Source organism: Kogia breviceps, chromosome 4, assembly GCF_026419965.1.
Source record: "Kogia breviceps isolate mKogBre1 chromosome 4, mKogBre1 haplotype 1, whole genome shotgun sequence".
Classification (NCBI taxonomy): Eukaryota; Metazoa; Chordata; class Mammalia; order Artiodactyla; family Physeteridae; genus Kogia; species Kogia breviceps.
Genome location: NC_081313.1, coordinates 164,062,602 through 164,079,477, shown reverse-complemented (window position 1 = coordinate 164,079,477; position 16,876 = coordinate 164,062,602). Strand labels below are relative to the sequence as shown.

The window sequence follows — 16,876 nt, the reverse complement described above, 5'->3', positions numbered from 1 at the left end:
CACACAAAAAAAAACCAAAAAAAAACAGATAACTAATAAGGACCAACTGTATAGCACCAGGGAACTCTACTCTACTCTGTAATGACCTATATGGGAAAAGAATCTAAAAAAGAGTAGATATATGTATATGTATAACTGACGCACTTTACTGTATACCTGAAACTAACACAACATTGGAAATCTACTATACTCCAATAAAAATTAGAAAAAAAAAGATTTACAAAAAAATTAAAAAAAAAATACAAGGTGACCAAAAGGATATCATTTCCCATCATGTTCTTAAGCAAAAGATTGTTCTTTATCTTACCGTCTCAAACTAGTTCTAAATGTGTTGTCAGTTTTTTTCTTTTGTGATCTGGTTTTTATCCTTTAACTTTTTTTTTTTCCCTCATTGGTACAAAACATGCTCCTGGGAACTTTCCCTAACGGTGGAAGACTTCTCCAGTGACTTTCTTGATACAAAGTTTATGCCATTAGTGTAGAGCAGGGCTTGGCAAACTTTTTCTGTCAAGTGACAGAGAGTAAATATTTAGGCTTTATGGGCCAAACTGCCTCCACTGCAACCACTCAACTCTGTTGTTATAGCTGCCACAGACAATTTGTCAACAGATGAATGTGGCTGTGGTCCAATAAAACTTTATTTATAAAAATAGGCAGTGGGCCAGACTTGGCCCATGGGCTCTGGCATGCCAAGCACTGCTTTAAAAGGAGCATTTGGCTAACCCTGTTAGGGCCAATCTTTCCTTAACAGAGGGACTAAGCATTAACTTCAATGCTATGGTAAATACCAAATCCTACCTGATTTTGTACCATTCTGAAACTGTGGCTGCCACCTGAATTTCAGGTTCTCTTTCAAGGATCAGGGAATCCTTCAGAGCAATCCATGAAACTAACAGAGAAGTTCTTAACATGCAGTCAATAGAGAAACAGCTGTACAAGATGTGCTCTTAAAAAAATCATCAGCTTTCCCGAGTGACTACCAGCTCCATTCCACATGGGTTCAGTACGTGAAGTCACATCATCCCTCCCTTCGGAGATATGGTCATTACCTTCCCACAAACGATGAATCTGAGGCTCAGGGAGTTTAGTGACTCTCCCAGGTAGGATGTGGGAAAGAAAAGGTAGGATTAAATCCTGGATCAACCGTCTTATCTAGGTTTCTCTAGTGAAACTTGAGGTCCACAACTAAACGCTGTTGGGACAACATGGTGTTGCAGAAAGGCAATGAATGAGGCCCAGAAGTCCATGCCATTTCCATCATTTCCATATCCTGGGACCTAGAGGGACTCAGTTTCCTGAACCTCAGTTTATTCCTCTGTGAAATGCGTCTAACAATCTTCCCTGATTCAGAGAGGGTCAGTTATTACCATCAGTAAGAATATTAAAACCTAATGACAAAATAAATGTTATGAAAATGATTTATAGGTGATATGATTGTTACAATTCTTAGGGCTTGCTTTAGAAAACCTCATGAAATATTCTCAAAAGAATGGCCCTCTTATAGGTTTGTATGCACATACGAGGGGAAATTTTGGATAAAATCTTAGCTTTTCCCCAACGGCTACTAAAAAGGACTGCTATAAAACATGCCCCAAATGACAAGTGCTTAATTAAAGCTTTTTGAGATTTACCAATTTGGGAACAAAGAGGATTTCTTTCTTATGCTTATATCCTTTTCCTGATTTATTTTTCAGGTTTTTTTTAAAAAAAGTTTGAGTTTTCCTTGATTTTTGAGAAAAATTGTGACCGACACAAATGGTCAGTATTTACCGGTTGTTTAGGGATTTATACCTGTAACTTACTTTTTTTTTTTTTTTGCGGTACGCGGGCCTCTCACCGCTGTGGCCTCTCCCGTTGCGGAGCACAGGCTCTGGACGCGCAGGCTCAGCGGCCATGGCGCACGGGCCCAGCTGCTCCGCGGCACGTGGGATCTTCCCGGACCGGGGCACAAACCCGCGTCCCCTGTATCGGCAGGCGGACTCTCAACCACTGCGCCACCAGGGAAGCCCTGTAACTTATTTTATTTACTCTTTACAATAGCACTATAAGGAGGGACTAGTTAGTTCTATTTTACCATGAGGAACTGAGGCTGACAAAAGTCCAATGATTTGCCTAGGTAGTGTGGCCAGGGCTTCAGCCAGGTGGTTGGACCCAAGCTCTTCACTGCAACTCAATCCCTGGTACTCACAGTGGCTTTTTCATGATTTAAGTAGCATTCATATTTTAATCAGAGCTAGTTTTAGGTGGATGATACTATGAACCCTAAATTAAGGATGCTGGTTTGGTCCCCTACATAGTAGGACCACCTTGGAAGATGTGCCTTCAACAGAGAAGCCAGACACTTCCATCCTTTCCTTCATGACATATCACCTCAGAGATCCCGTACCTACCTAAGACTACAGTGTTGAAGGAAACCATCTCTTTGTCTTTGCCATCATTGTAGAAGGCCAGGTGCCACAGGCCCACATCCAGGTACTGGACAAACACGGCTTCGTTTTGAACCAGGGTCTGTATGCTCCGGCGTTCCCTGGGTGACTCGACCACGCTCCATTTCTCCTTCCCGTCCAGACGCTCCATGAAGTCATACTGGGAAAAAAAGAGAGCATGTGACACGGGGTGCAGACCTGGTCCCATAACAAGCAGCTTCCCCTCCAGCCCCATTAGTTAACTGAGAGATACTCCTAAGTACATTTTACTATAAGCTCATTTGATTGTAAGTAAAACAAGACTCATGAAAGTTCTAATAATAACAGTCACCATTTATTATAATTATTGCTAATACTTTTATGACTATAAGGCCATAATCTCTTTTCAGCTTTTATGTTTTTTTTCTGTGTGTGTGTGTGAGAGAGAGAAAAAGAGAGAGAGAGAGAGAGAGATGGGTTTTTGCTCCAGTCCCTACTGGGGCGTTATAGAATACATAGCATATGCTAAGTATAACTTTTTAATAATTCCTCCAATTCTGAATTCCAAATTGCATCTGGCATTCAAGAGTTTCAGGTAAAGAATTATGAACCTATGTTACCAGATACCATTGACTGATCATTCACTAAAGGAAGGTGGTATATCAGAGTAGTTAAGAAAGAGGGCTGAGGGCTTCCCTGGTGGCGCAGTGGTTGGGAATCCGCCTGCCGATGCAGGGGACACGGGTTCAATCCCTGGTCCGGGAAGATCCCACATGCCGCGGAGCAACTAAGCCCGTGCGCCACAACTACCGAGCCTGCGCGCCACAACTACTGAAGCCCGCGTACCTAGAGCCCATGTTCCACAACAAGAGAAGCCTCCGCAATGAGAAGCCTGTGCACCGCAACTAAGAGCAGCCCCCACTTGTCGCAAATGCAGAAACGCGCGTGCAGCAACAAAGACCCAATGCAGCCAAAAAATAAATAAATTAATTTTTTAAAAAAAAGAAAAAAAAAAGAAAGAGGGCTGAGGAGCCAGACTACCTGGGAGAGAATCTGGAACTTATTAGCTTCACCTGTCCCTCCCTCAATTTTCCCATCTGCAAAACTGAAAATAAGAGTACCTATGATATAGGTTGTTGTGAGAAATAAGATCATATTGATAACAGTGCCTGGCACAAAGCAAACACAAAATACACTTGAGCTGTCATCACCACCCCCATCGTCATCATCATTTCATTCAACTCTTGCAAAACCCCTGTAAGATCGGCACTATTTGTATCTTATTTTACAGATAAGAAAACTGAGGCTCAGAGAAGTCCAGCAACATATCAAAAGTCACCCAGTGACCAAGTGAGCAAGCAAAAATTTGGACCTAGATCTGTTTAGGTGCAGTGCCCTCACAGTGCCTGCCCTCCCATCGACCAGCAATTAACTATGAAACTCTGTTTCAATGGAAACCAGGCTCAGAACTGGAAGCAATCAGTGGGAGACAGAGTGGTGGGTGAAGGCAACCAGGAATGGGGTGAGGGGAATGGGAGAGCAAGTGTGATCCAAGGGGGCCTGTCCTAGGGAATGGTGAAATCCTGTGGCAGGCAAGTGGGAGCCACAGAAGATCCTTGAGCAGTGACTGACGACGTGATGGGAGGAATGTTCTGAGGAATTCATTTGCAGGCAGCCTATGAGATGTTCTAGAAGAGGGAATGAAAAGAAGCAGAAAGACCAGTTAGCAAGCAATTGCAGAAACCCAGGTGTGAGGTGACAGGCGTCTTGATTAGGACAGTGAATGAGAAAAGGGGGCAACTTTGCAGGAACATTTCTAGGGAAGAGAGGACAGGGCTTGACCATGGGCTGGGCAGAGAGGATGAAGGAAAAGGCAAAGAGGGCACCCATGTTTCTTACTCGTTGATGAGAAAATCAATAAGACCCCGGTAGAAATGCAATCATCTTGTGAACTCTGGCAAAATCATTCCACAGGAAAGTCATTTGCACGGTGACTTCCAGAGAACATTCAAAGTGTAGGTCTTTAGCAGATAAAAACCACCACTGTGGGATTAAGCTCTCTCTCACCACTTTCTCCGCCATAAAAAGGGTTATATGGGTTACTGACATCCACTGTAACCCCTTTCACGAACTTCAAAAATGAAACTCCAGGAAATCTACTAATGTGACTTCCTCATCAGCAGAATTGCCAGTTTTTCCCATCTGAAATGTGATAACTGAAACCAAAAGAGTCTATAAGCTTAGGTACAAAGGTTTTGCTGTCAGACAGACCTGGGTTTGAATTCTGACTGCCATTTGCTACCGTTTGAAGTTAGGCGAATCTTTTACCCTCTTCCTGGTTTGCATACTACGGAATAATAACACCCACCTTTTGGGGATGTTATAAGGATGACATGAGATAATACTTAGGGCAGTGCCTGGAAGATAATAACCATTTTATTAAGTACTTTGTGACTCTGGGTCACTTATTTGCAAATCACAAGGATCGCAGAAGTGAAGCACATGGTTCTAGTTTTTGTATCTGGGGGCCTGGCAAGAGACGTTGCGTAGGAAGTGGAAAGTTCCTCCATCTCTCAGGAAACGAATGTTTGTATTTAGCTTCCCTCTACCCCATAGCCCGTTGGTTGCAGCTGTCTTTATGGGATAAAATAAATGATCTGAAGTGATATGACAAACCGATGCTCCTTTCGGAGCCCTTTGTAATCAGAGCATTTGTTCCTTAGCAACCTCGTAAATGTCCGACTACGCAGACCCATGTCTACAAACTGCTGTCAGCCGGAGGAATGAGTGTAACTTCCTTGGTGCCGAGGTGAGAAGGATATACTTCATTTGGGGTCAAGGTTATCACTCCCATGAGGAAAAGTTGGGGGAAGGTGATTACTTGCATGGGGCCATTGCTCATTATTAATGTGGGCATCAGTCATCTCCTGCCGAACTGGCTGCCCAGCCCAGGGGCACAGAAATGTCTTAGGACCAGCAGCAGTGCTTGCTGTCCAACCAATCAAATGACTCTGGGAAAAGGTATTTGTCAGAGGACAGGGGCACTGGGACATGTTGGTTTGAGGTGTCCCAATCCCATATCTCTTTGTTGTGCTTTATTTTCTTCAAAGTACTTATCACCCTCTAAAATGATATAATGTTTTTTTTTTTTTTTAATTATTTATTTATTCTTGGCTGCGTTGGGTCTTCATTGCTGTGCGCGGGCTTTCTCTAGTTGCGGCGAGCGGGGGCTGCTCTTTGTTGCGGTGCGTGGGTTTCTCATTGGGGTGACTTCTCTTGTTGTGGAGCATGGGCTCTAGGAGCATTGGATTCAGTAGTTGTGGCACGCGGGCTCTGGAGTGCAGGCTCAGTACTTGTGGCGCACGGGCTTAGTTGCTCTGGCGGCATGTGGGATCTTCCTGGACCAGGGATCGAACCTGTGTCCCCTGCATTGGCAGGCGGATTCTTAACCACTGCGCCACCAGGGAAGCCCTGATATAATGTTTTTATGTTTATTGTCTGTCTACTCAGAAGAACATAAACTCTAGGAGGGCAGGGATTCCTTCTGCATGGTAGAGTGGTTAAGACTGAGAACTTCAGAGCTAGACTGCCTGATTAGAACCCACGTTCTGCTGCTTACTTGCTGTGACACTTGCACAAGCTATTTCAATTCTCTGTGCCTCAGTCTCCTTATCTTTAAAATGGGTATAATTTCAAAACATAATAATAATACAGCAAAACACTGTTGTGTAGATAAATGAGTCAAACCATGTAAAGTGCTTAGAATAGTCAGTCCTCAGTATATGGTAAACACACCTCGAAAGTTTCTGCTATCGTAATGATAATTCATTGCTGTGTCTAATTCATCTTGAGCAGAGTTTGATCAATAAATATTTGTAAAATATCAAGTGCATAAAATACTGAATCTGTAAATGAATTCCATTGAAAGGAAACTAAGTTGCAATGTACTGAAGGTTTTGTCTCCAGTAGTAATCACCTGCCCTCCCCTGTCCTCTAATGTGCTTTCCTGAATAGGAGAGAAAGGGGCAGAGTTACAGGCAGCAAGCCTCAGTCATGCACCACCAGACACGCACATGATGGACACTGTGGCCCAAGGAATCTGTGCATGCCTATAGATCATCAAGATTTGAGAGGTGACTTTAGACGGTCATTATGACTTCACCTTTTCATTCTCAATGGAGGGACTTCCCTGGTGGTGTAGTGGTTAAGAATCCACCTGCCAGTGCAGGGGACACGGGTTCGAGCCCTGGTCTGGGAAGATCCCACATGCCGCGGAGGAACTAAGCCCGTGTGCCATAACTACTGAGCCTGCGCTCTAGAGCCCACGAGCCACAAGTACTGAAGCCCGTGCACCTAGAGCCCGTGCTCCACAACAAGAGAAGCCAGCGCAATGAGAAGCCCACGCAGTGCAAAGAAGAGTAGCCCCCGCTTGCTGCAACTAGAGAAAGTCCGCACGCAGCAACGAAGACCCAACACAGCCAAAAATAAATAAACACATAAATCAATTTTAAAAATTCTCAGTGGGATGATGTCCAATGTACACTTTCTTTCTTTGGACTTTCTTTGCTCCATCGCTTGTCTTCCTTTTTTTCCTCCTTTGACACTGTTCCTTAGTGACCACTGTGGTAGAGATTGATGGTCACTGTCTGTATCAGTGTCTTGTTCCTTTCCAGCTTCCTTGCTTTTACGTGGGAGCACGTGACAGTGTTCCCGTCAATGGAACATATGCTGTGGGGTGAACTCCACTTCTAGACCCTGCCATAAAACCTTCTGTGCCAGCTCCTACTTGCTTGCTCTCCCTACCTCTCTGCCTCTAGAGAGAACCAGAGTTCTCTTAAAGCCCAAGATGATGGAGTCACAAGGTAGGAGTGGCCTGGATCCTAGATTAGCACTTGGAGGGAAGCCGGAAATACTGACACAAGCAAGTGATAAACACTTACTAAATTAGGCCACTGACACAGAGAACGGGGTAGTGGCTACCAGAGGGGAAGGGGGTGGGGGAGGGCAAAATGGGTGAAGGGGGTCAACTGTATGGTGATGGATGGAAACTAAACTTTCGTGGTGAGCACACTGCAGTGCATACAGAAGCTGAAATACTGGGATGGCCAAAAAGTTCATTCGGTTAATGAATACATTTTTCAGTAAAGTTCTTGGTGAAAATAAAAAATGTGTCTCTTAGTTTTACTTAAAACCGAACGAACTTTTTGGCCAACCCACTATAATGTTCTACACATGAAAAAAAAAAAAAAAAATCAAGCTACTGAAAAGCTGAGGCTTATTTGTTATTTCAGCATAGCCTTCAAGATTTCTTGACCTCATGCTTCTCTTCCTTTCTGGTTCACCTCCCAAGATTATAGTAAAGCGCCAGCAAATGTTTCCATTTCTTAGGGGCAGTGGGAGAGAATCACCCAGGATGGCAGCATCTTTTGTTGGTCAAGTTCCAACCTATTATGTGTAGGGTGTCTATCTATCCCAGTTTGCCCAGGGATGTCCTAGTTTCCATCTCCTGTTCCTCCTTTCACTCGAGAGTGCTCTCGTTTGGAATATATAGTTACCCTCCTCATAGGTTAACATATACCAAGCGGCGTCACATAGCATCATTCACGGCTGCTATAACCTGGGGAGGGTTGGAGGCTAGAAATACAAGGTGGATCAAGCCAGCCAAATGCAGAGACTGCTTTCCAGGGTAGGGAGAGCAGGAACACAGTAAGAAGCTGGTTTGCATGGAGGCCATCTGGTTCTGGAGAGCCTCTGCTCTCTAGGAATCCTAGACGGCAGCCTGGCTGACACTAGGAGGAGTCCAGATTCCAAGAACTCAGACCCTGGCCAGAGTTGCTTTCTCATGCCCTAGCACTAGGGGTTGATAACTCAGGCTTAGCACTAGGGACATCTGTTCCCTCAGTTCCAGGACCCCATCATGATCAATTCCAGGCTGCTTGGAGGACTAAGAAGGTTGCTTCCTAGCACGTTCTGTCCAATAGATCTGCAGAAAGCCTTGGAAGAGGATTAGAAGGCACGTGACCCAACCCCGATGGGGGATGTGTGTGCACAGGCTGCCTGCAGGGCCAAGTCTGTCTCTCAAGGCAGCTGGCCTCTCTTGACCAGGCAGTAAGGTCACCCAGAGGGTGACAGCGCCATAACCCCTGATAAACTCCCCCTCTCTCACCAAAGTTCTCTTTTTTCCCTTGGCCTCTGAAAAACAACCCATGTTGGCATGCAGTGTGAGGGCTGTGCCTTTGAGTCATCAGTCATATCCCAAAGTGGCATGAAAACACAACTTTTACGAGCGCTTGAGGGACAAAGAAAGAAACCACAGCAAATATCTGATCCAATTTTCAGTCTGCCCTTCTTGGCAGAGACCAAGGAGGAATGGTAATTAAGATAACTTAGTGGGTTTCCAGAGGAGCTGGAAGAGAGAGCAGAGAGGGCTGCACCGTTGAGCAGGGCCCTGTCACTTTCCCAGGAGGGAAAGCGTCCACAGGCAGGGAGCGTGCAGCTGAGAGATGCTTCTGGAAGCCACGCCAATACACACCTGCCACCGAGGGCAAGGTTAAAGACAGATTCATCGCCCTTCAGGAAGATGTCATTAGTGGGTCCGGGACCCCGGGTAAGCGGGGCGGGGCGGTGGGTAAGTTTCTTGCTATTTGGACCACCTGCTCGCTGAGGGCCCACGTGGACAGGAGCAGCAACGAATGCCGACATTTCCCACGGAGAGCCTGCCGTGCGTGCCTCCACGCTGGCTGCATCCCCAGCCTCCTGATGTCTGATGTTGACTCTGCCTCAGAGGGCAGGGCGCACGCAGCAGTCGGTTGGATGGCATGGAGGCGGCATGTGTGAGTGAGGGCTGCTCGAAGCCACACGACCGCAGAGTCTCTGGTGGCATCTGGTGGCAACTGGCGGGGGTGGGTCACTCCTGGGGGCCTGCTCATCTCTTTCCGCCTCCAGCTAGGCCCGTGGCAAAGTGGGTCTGGCTGATTCCTCATTTAAAGCTCTGCACCACCTCCTTCCTCTCCTTCAAAGGGCTGAGCGCTCCAGGAAGCGTGGAAGGATAAGAGCGGTGTGCTGTGCTCAGGTGGGGGTGGGAGACTCCCTTCCTTCCACGTGGCCTCGCTTGTCATTTCCAGTTCCTACTTACAGTGTCCAAGTCACTTCATTAGATGCTGACTGGCCCAGTGTGGGCACTGCTGGGCTGTCTGTCCACCAGCTATGCGAACGAGCCCCTAAACTTCTGGGAAGGAAACAGCACCTATATTTGCGGACTGTAACAATCGACATACTGATCCATCGTGAGGATTGAGCAGCCCGAAATTCTTTACAATAAGGAGCAGGGGAGACTACATCTACATAGGTGCAATTCTTGATTGTTTCACCACACGTCCTCTTGCAGTGGCGGAAAACGTAATCATCCAAAATAAGAAGTACCTTCTTTTTTTTTTTTTTCCTAGGCATTTGCTATGTGCCAGGCATAATGGCAAAAGCTGATATATAGTATCTCATTTCATCCTACCAGAAATCTTATTCTCCTCCCCATTTCTCAGGAGAGAACAAAGGCTGCTAGAGAAGTTAAGTAACATACCCAGGGCCACTGACTGTGGTTGGCGGCCAAGCGAGGACTTGAACTTGGATTTGCATGAGTCTTAACGGTGGGAGGTCGCCTTAAGTTTTCCAAGAACCTGGCTGTAGCTTCCCGCATAGCTGGTGGCTGGCCTGGTTTGTAAATTTCCTAAAGATGCCAGTGAGCAGAGAAGGGGGAGGAAGGCAGAGCCCAGGAGCGCTAGGGTCAGACTTGAGCAGAGTGGGTTGGGCACCTGAGGACAGAAAGATGGACCACTGGAGAAGGTGCAAAAAGAGGTCAAGAAAGTTCTGGATGGTTTCGCTGGGTGCTGGCCATACCTGGCCCATAACTTCCTCTTGCCCATCCCCAAACTTCTCTCTCCTTGTGTTCTAGCCAACTGCTCTCCTCTCTGTTTCTGGAATATGCCAAGCTCATCCCAGCCTCAGGGCCTTTGCACAAGCTCTTCCTCCTGATCTTACAGCTGCCTGCTTTTTTTTTTTTAAAAAAAACAATTTATTTATTTTAGTTTTGGCCGCATTGGGTCTTAGTTGTGGCACACGGGATCTTCGCGGAGGCACGCGGGATCATTCACTTCAAAGCGGGCTCTTCGTTGTGGCGTGCCAGCTTCTCTCTAGTTGTGGCTTGCGGGTTTTCTCTCTCTAGTTGTGGCACGCGGGCTCCAGGGCGCACGGGCTCTGTGGTTTGCAGCACATGGGCTCTCTCGTTGAGTCGCGCGAGCTCAGTAGTTGTGGCGTGCAGGCTTAGTTGCCCCGTGGCATGTGGGATCTTAGTTTCCAGACCAGGGATCAAACCCGCGTCCCCTGCATTGGAAGGCGAATTCTTTACCACTGGACCACCAGGGAAGTCCCCAGCTGCCTGCTTCTTGTCAATCATGCCTGCCTAAACACCACGACCTTAGAAAGGGCATCCCTAACCACCCATTCTAAAATGCTTCTATCACTTCTTCTTTTCTGCCCTCAGCAAAAACTCATCAAAAACTCTTTGAAAAAAACCTTGTCACTTATCTGCTAATTTAGAGTCCATCTCACTACTCTTGAACACAAACTTCTTAAGACTGGGAGACCTTAGAATAACTATAAAGGGAATGTAATCTTTAAAAATTGTGAATCACTATGTTGTATACCTGAAACTTATATAATATTGTACATAAACTATACCTCAATTAAAAAAAATGAAACAAACAAATAAATAAATGTTAACCAGCTTTGAATCCAGAAAAATAAATAAATAAATAAGTAGGAGACTTGTCTGTTTTATTCCATATGGTATCCCCCGGGGCCTAGAGCAGTGCCTGGCACATACTGGGTACTCAGCAAAGATCTTGACTGAATGAATGAAAACCTTTAGGCCGAAAGGAAATCGTACCCGGAGTGAAGTGTACGCCAACACAGTGGAATTTGGTGATACAACTACTGAAAGGACATAACCTCTTTAGGAAAAGTTCTTAGGAATTTTTAGTAAACTCGATACAGTTTTCCTGATTTTTGTTTGCCAACTGCTTGGATGATACTACGAGGTAACATTTAATGAGGCCAGGCACTGTTCTAAGTGATTTGCATGTACGATCTTATTTAATGCTTACAATAGCCCCAATGAGTACAAATCACTATCCCCACTTTGCATACGAGGAAACTGAGGCACAGAGAGGTTACATCACTTGCTCAAGAGTTGGTAAGCGGCAGAGCTGTGCTTCACACCCAAGCAGTCAGCTTAGGAGAGTGTGTCCCGAATCCGCTGCATTCCAGACCAGTACGCTGAATAACCAGGCAGCCAGAACGTGGTTCCGGTCAGCCGTGCTCATATGGGGAGATCAAGGTTTACCTTCCTGTCTTTGGGAAAGAGAATCTATGCTACGTGTCAGGGTGGGAGGGCCTCTGATGTCAGAAAGGGGCTCCGAAAGTAGCCTGCGGGACTGTCAACAGAATCATACTCAGGACACAAGTTTCTTTGTGTTTTGGATTCCATTTCTCTGACCCGGAGAATCTCTTCCCTTTTGGGAGGCTGCGCTGGTAAGACAAAGACAAGGGTGCCTGTGATTCAGGGGTGACCCCGCCCATCTGTGATGAGACGGAGCCATTTTACTAATCTTATCGGGGGAAAAAACCGTTCTTCAACACACTGTTTAAGCAGAAGCAAGAAACCAAGGAACGTGAGGGCAGGCGGGACTTTTCTGGGAGAGACAAAGGAAGACATTTTTGGTTTCTGGAAATTGGGAGCTAGAGAGAGGTAAAGGGATGGGAGGAGAGAGCAGCAGGATGTTGGGGACCACCCAGGCCACAAAGTGGCCTCTCCCTGTGACCCCTCCCCGCGCTCCCAAATCCAAGAAATAAAAAAAGAGAAACAAACTAAGGGACATTGCTAAGAGCCTTGATGGGATGAAATTTCTTATGGAAACCAGTCAAGAGAGCGAGTACCATTCCTGGATACCACAGGGCAAGAAAGCGGAGATCAAAAGATACAAGAGGAAGAAGCCACAGGAACTCAGAAATCACGGGCAGGATGACAGGGCACAGACACACTGAGCAGTAAGCAGGGAGCCTCAGCTAACGTGTGGTTTCCCTTGGAAGGCCTGAAGGTCTCTAGATTGGCTTCAGAGGAAAGAAAGACCTGAAGGCCAGCTTGCAAGCCTGTGTCTTGCCCAGGCCCCATGCTACAGGGGAAAAAGAATGTAAAACTATTGGTTCCATCAACAAACCCTGAGCACCTTCTATGTGCCTGGCCCTGCTCTGGGCCCTGGGGATCCAGCAGTGAATCATATGGCCAAGGTTCCTGCCCTCCGGGGGACTGACATTGCCTTAGGGGAACAGAACGCCAGGGAGTGATGAGGGCTATGAATAAAAAAGAGCAAACCAAAGACAACCCAAATGCCCATCAACAAGTGAGCGGACAAGCCGATTATAGTGTAGCCATACAACCGAACGTCTACTCGGTAATACAAGGCATGAGCCATGGATACACACAACATGGGTGAATCTCATTGGTAGTATGCTGAGTGAAAGAGGCCAGACCCAAGAGCACAGGCTACCCCGTTCATAAAACTCCAGGGAAGACAAATCTAACCTCTAGTGGCAGAAAGCAGATCAGCGGGGGGCTGGTATGAGGTTGCCATGGGGCCCAGGGGAGCTTCTGAGGGGTGGCAACGTTTTACATCGTGGTTGTGATGGTGTTTACTCAGACAGACACAGTTTTCCCATTTTAGGAATCACACTGTACACGTAAAATGTGTGCGTCGGGTGGCTAGTCATTTATAGCTAAATTAAGTTGACTGAAGCCAAATAAAGCAGAGTATAAAGGAGTATCCAGTTTTAGAGTCCCTTGTCGGGAAAGGGCTCACGGAGGGCATGGTGTTTGGGTAGAGGTCTGACAAAAGGAAGGAAGGAGCCACTTGACTATCAGGGAGGAGCATTCCGGAAAGAGGGAACAGCCAGTGCAAAAGCTACGAGACAGAATGAGCTTGGCATGACCAGGGGAGAGCAGGTGGGCCAGCTCCACGGAGTGGAGGGAGTACAGACAAGACCGCGGGTCTGCAGGCTGCAGAGGGAACCAGGAGGCCACGGGGATGCATGCGCCCACTACAGACCACACTCTTGTCAGCCCCGGAGATGAGGCAGGGAAGCCGACAGTCTTCGCCCTCAGAGAGCTGGCATTCTAAAACTTCAGAGTTTCCTTTCAGTATGATGGTAGCCCGATGGAAGGTCTGCAGAGATGGATGCTCTGATGGACGGCTATAAAAGATGAGACCAGACCCTTTTTTTGTAATAAAAAGAGAGCTTCTCACCTGGTGCGTTCACTGTGTCTGGTTCCCCTGAGGGCCCTCTGGGCTTGGCAGGGGCTTTGGAGGTTTGCTGGGTGAAGATAAGCAGCCGATGGGTCCTGCCAAGCCCCACCCGCTGCCCACCAACTCCGTTATCAAGCCTAAAAGTGTGGTTTTCGAAGGAGTATGTTTTGAATGTCTGGGATGGGATGGGGGGGAATGTAGGGGGAATGAAAAATGAATAGAAAAGGATCGACTGTTACTGCTGAAGAATGTTAGCACCAACTCTACTACTATGGTGAGATCCCAGCACCCCTTCTTCTCAGAGGTGTTTCAGAGAGGGATTTCCACGAGAAAGACGGATAAACTTTATCATTTTTGTTTTGGCTGCACCATGTGGCATGCCAGGATCCGACCAGGGATCGAACCCGTGCCCCCTGAAATGGAAGCACGGATTCCTAACCACTGGACCACCAGGGAAGTCCCAACACGGATAAACTTTAAGTAATAAGGCCAGGCCAGGGCAAGGCAGGGACAATGCATTGCCTGGTAGGTGGCCCTTCCTTCTTGGGAATTCTTAGAGGGGCCTAATGCCAGTGTCTGGCAGCCACACAAGGGCCAGCTCTGCCTTGTCCACTGCTGCAGCCCCTCGACACACGGCACATAGTAGGTGCTCAATAAACGTTGGTGGAGTCCAGGGTTATGGCCTGCTTCTGATAGAATGATGTATCTATCTGAAGACAGAGTCTTCTTGGAAGATTGTTAACCCTCTCCCACGAAAGACTTCCCCTCAGTACATAAAAAGTGTGTGTTCCCAGTTTCAAGGGTAATTCATAGCTTTGTGGTGTTTGACCACTTTTTTCCTTTTATTTAACGTGGATTCCTAGCAGGGGCTGTGTACACGCTGTAAATCTGCAACAACTCAATCCAGGGTCACAGCTACTAAATCTCCAGAGAGGCTGCCCTCCTTGGTCCCTCCCGGCCTTGTAAGAGCCAGTTCTGAAAGGAAAAGCTATGTCCTCGTTGGTCAGTGATGGCTGAAGAAAAGCACCATTTTTAAAAAAGGACAATCGTTATGTCCATACAAAAGGGGGATCGTCACTGTCCTCGGCTTGGAATGATCTTTCCCTCTCTTCCCTTTCTCTTTATCTGCTTAACTCACCTTCTAAGAGTCAGCTCGGGTAGCATCTCCTTCAGGAAGCTGCCCTAAAATCCTGCACAGGTTAGAATTGGTGGACTATTTTCATGGTCTTAAACTACCTGTACCCAACTCTTTAGCTAACATTTGATGAGTTTATCACACAAGGGACAGGAACAAACATCATAAATGATATATGGCACTGACTTTGAGAAATGTACAACAGAATAGCGCTAGCTGGATGCACGCTGTCCACCCCTCTCCCAGCCCATGAAGAGCTGGGCTTGGGCTGGACACGACTGGATGTGCTGTGCAATGTGCCCCAGGAGAGGCAACCTGATCCCCTGCCACCTCACATATTTATAAAAGGATTGAGAGGAGACAGGAATCCTGAGTTGTTTCCAATCCTTCCAATCCTGACCGAGTTGGAAGACTCTGATCTTTGCAATCTGGATTAGAGTCTTGAGGAGGACCAATGAAAACTCAGTTTGCAAACCAGCGCTGGTTTCTGCCAGAGACCTTGCCATTTTCTCCCTGTAGAGACCTCTGGTTGCTAGGTTACCTGCGAGTGAGCGGTAAGGCTTACAACCAGTCAGACTAATCGACTGATCTCCATGGGGCGCTTACTATTTCCTAGGCCTTATCTCATTTATTCTCACAACAACCTGATGAGGTACAGCCCTCATTTTATGGATGGCAAAGCTGAATCGAGAGAGTCTCATCCACAAACCTCCAGCTACTACAGAGAAGAGATAAGATTCAAACCCAGACCAAGCTAATTCTGGAACGTCAGTTCTAATCTTCCACCCGGTACCGCATCTTACAGCTCTCCCTACAAGACGCTGTCATTGTTGCTTCACTTGTCAGGCCCCTATCTTTTAAAATGCCTTTCATGGGCTTCCCTGGTGGCGCAGTGGTTGAGGGTCCGCCTGCCGATGCGGGGGACGCGGGTTCGTGCCCCGGTCCGGGAGGATCCCACATGCCGCGGAGCGGCTGGGCCCGTGAGCCATGGCCGCTGGGCCTGCGCGTCCGGGGCCTGTGCTCCGCAGCGGGAGAGGCCACAGCAGTGAGGGGCCCGCATACCGCAAAAAAAAAAAAAAATAAAATAAAATGCCTTTCATCTCTGCATCCCCAGTACTGACGTTCAGTGAATATTTGTTGAGCACGTGAATGGATTGATTTCATATTCCGTCTTCCCACAAGGTTATGCCCTCATCATGCTGCCTTTTGATCCAACCCAGGAGAAGGGTGGAAGGTACTGCTCTGAAGACCTAGTCAGCCACAGTGTATGGGTCAAGTTCACCAAAAGTGATGACTATCTCAAGGCTATTCCAAGATGTGCCAAAGCTCTACCACGAGGTCAGAAGAATGGAGGTTTTTACCTCTCAGTGCCTTGCTGATGTGATTTCTTATTTACTGCACATTCCCATTTAATTGTCTTTAGACAGTGGTTTATCAACAATGTCACATTTGGCTCCGTGCCCTCCTAAATCAATAGGAGGGTCTTATGTGGTCTGCTTGTGAAAATAAATCAAATATATCACTGTGGAGAGGGAGTAAACTGGGAACGTGTCCAGTCCCAAAATGCCTTCCCAAGCACAAAAGTGTAACAGAATCATGGGCACTGGTGGCTTCTCTCAAAGCTGGGCCTAAACCTTTCACCAGGCTGCACTGTGACCTTGCGCAAGTTACTTCAACTCTCTGAGTCTCTGCTCTTTAATCCCTAAGATGCGGACAGTAAAATTTCTTACCTCTGAGGGTCACTGTGAGTCCAGCCCAGCTCACAGTAAGCACCAGATCAACATCAGCTATTCTTATGGCTGTTGATATTGTTACATGAGTTTGACATATTGTAACTCCTTTATGCTAGCAATTCTACTCTTAAGAATTCATCATAAGGAAATTATTTAAAACTAAATAAATATTGAGCTGCATGAGGTGCTTGTATATTTCGGAGATTAATCCTTTGTCAACAGCTTTGTAGTCTAGTCTGAAGTCAGGGA

At 46.8% G+C, this 16,876-nt stretch overlaps 1 protein-coding gene across 13 annotated transcripts in view; it reads right to left on the bottom strand.

The window, feature by feature from the left end:
* TENM2 (teneurin transmembrane protein 2) overlaps positions 1-16,876 on the bottom strand; it is a 3,844,234-nt gene that overhangs the window by 201,798 nt on the left and 3,625,560 nt on the right. For all 13 annotated transcript variants that reach the window (XM_067032280.1, XM_059063069.2, XM_067032278.1 and 10 more), the window contains one exon: positions 2,391-2,586. In XM_067032280.1, coding sequence (XP_066888381.1) covers positions 2,391-2,586 — 196 coding nt within the window. The remainder of the gene's footprint in view (positions 1-2,390; positions 2,587-16,876) is intronic.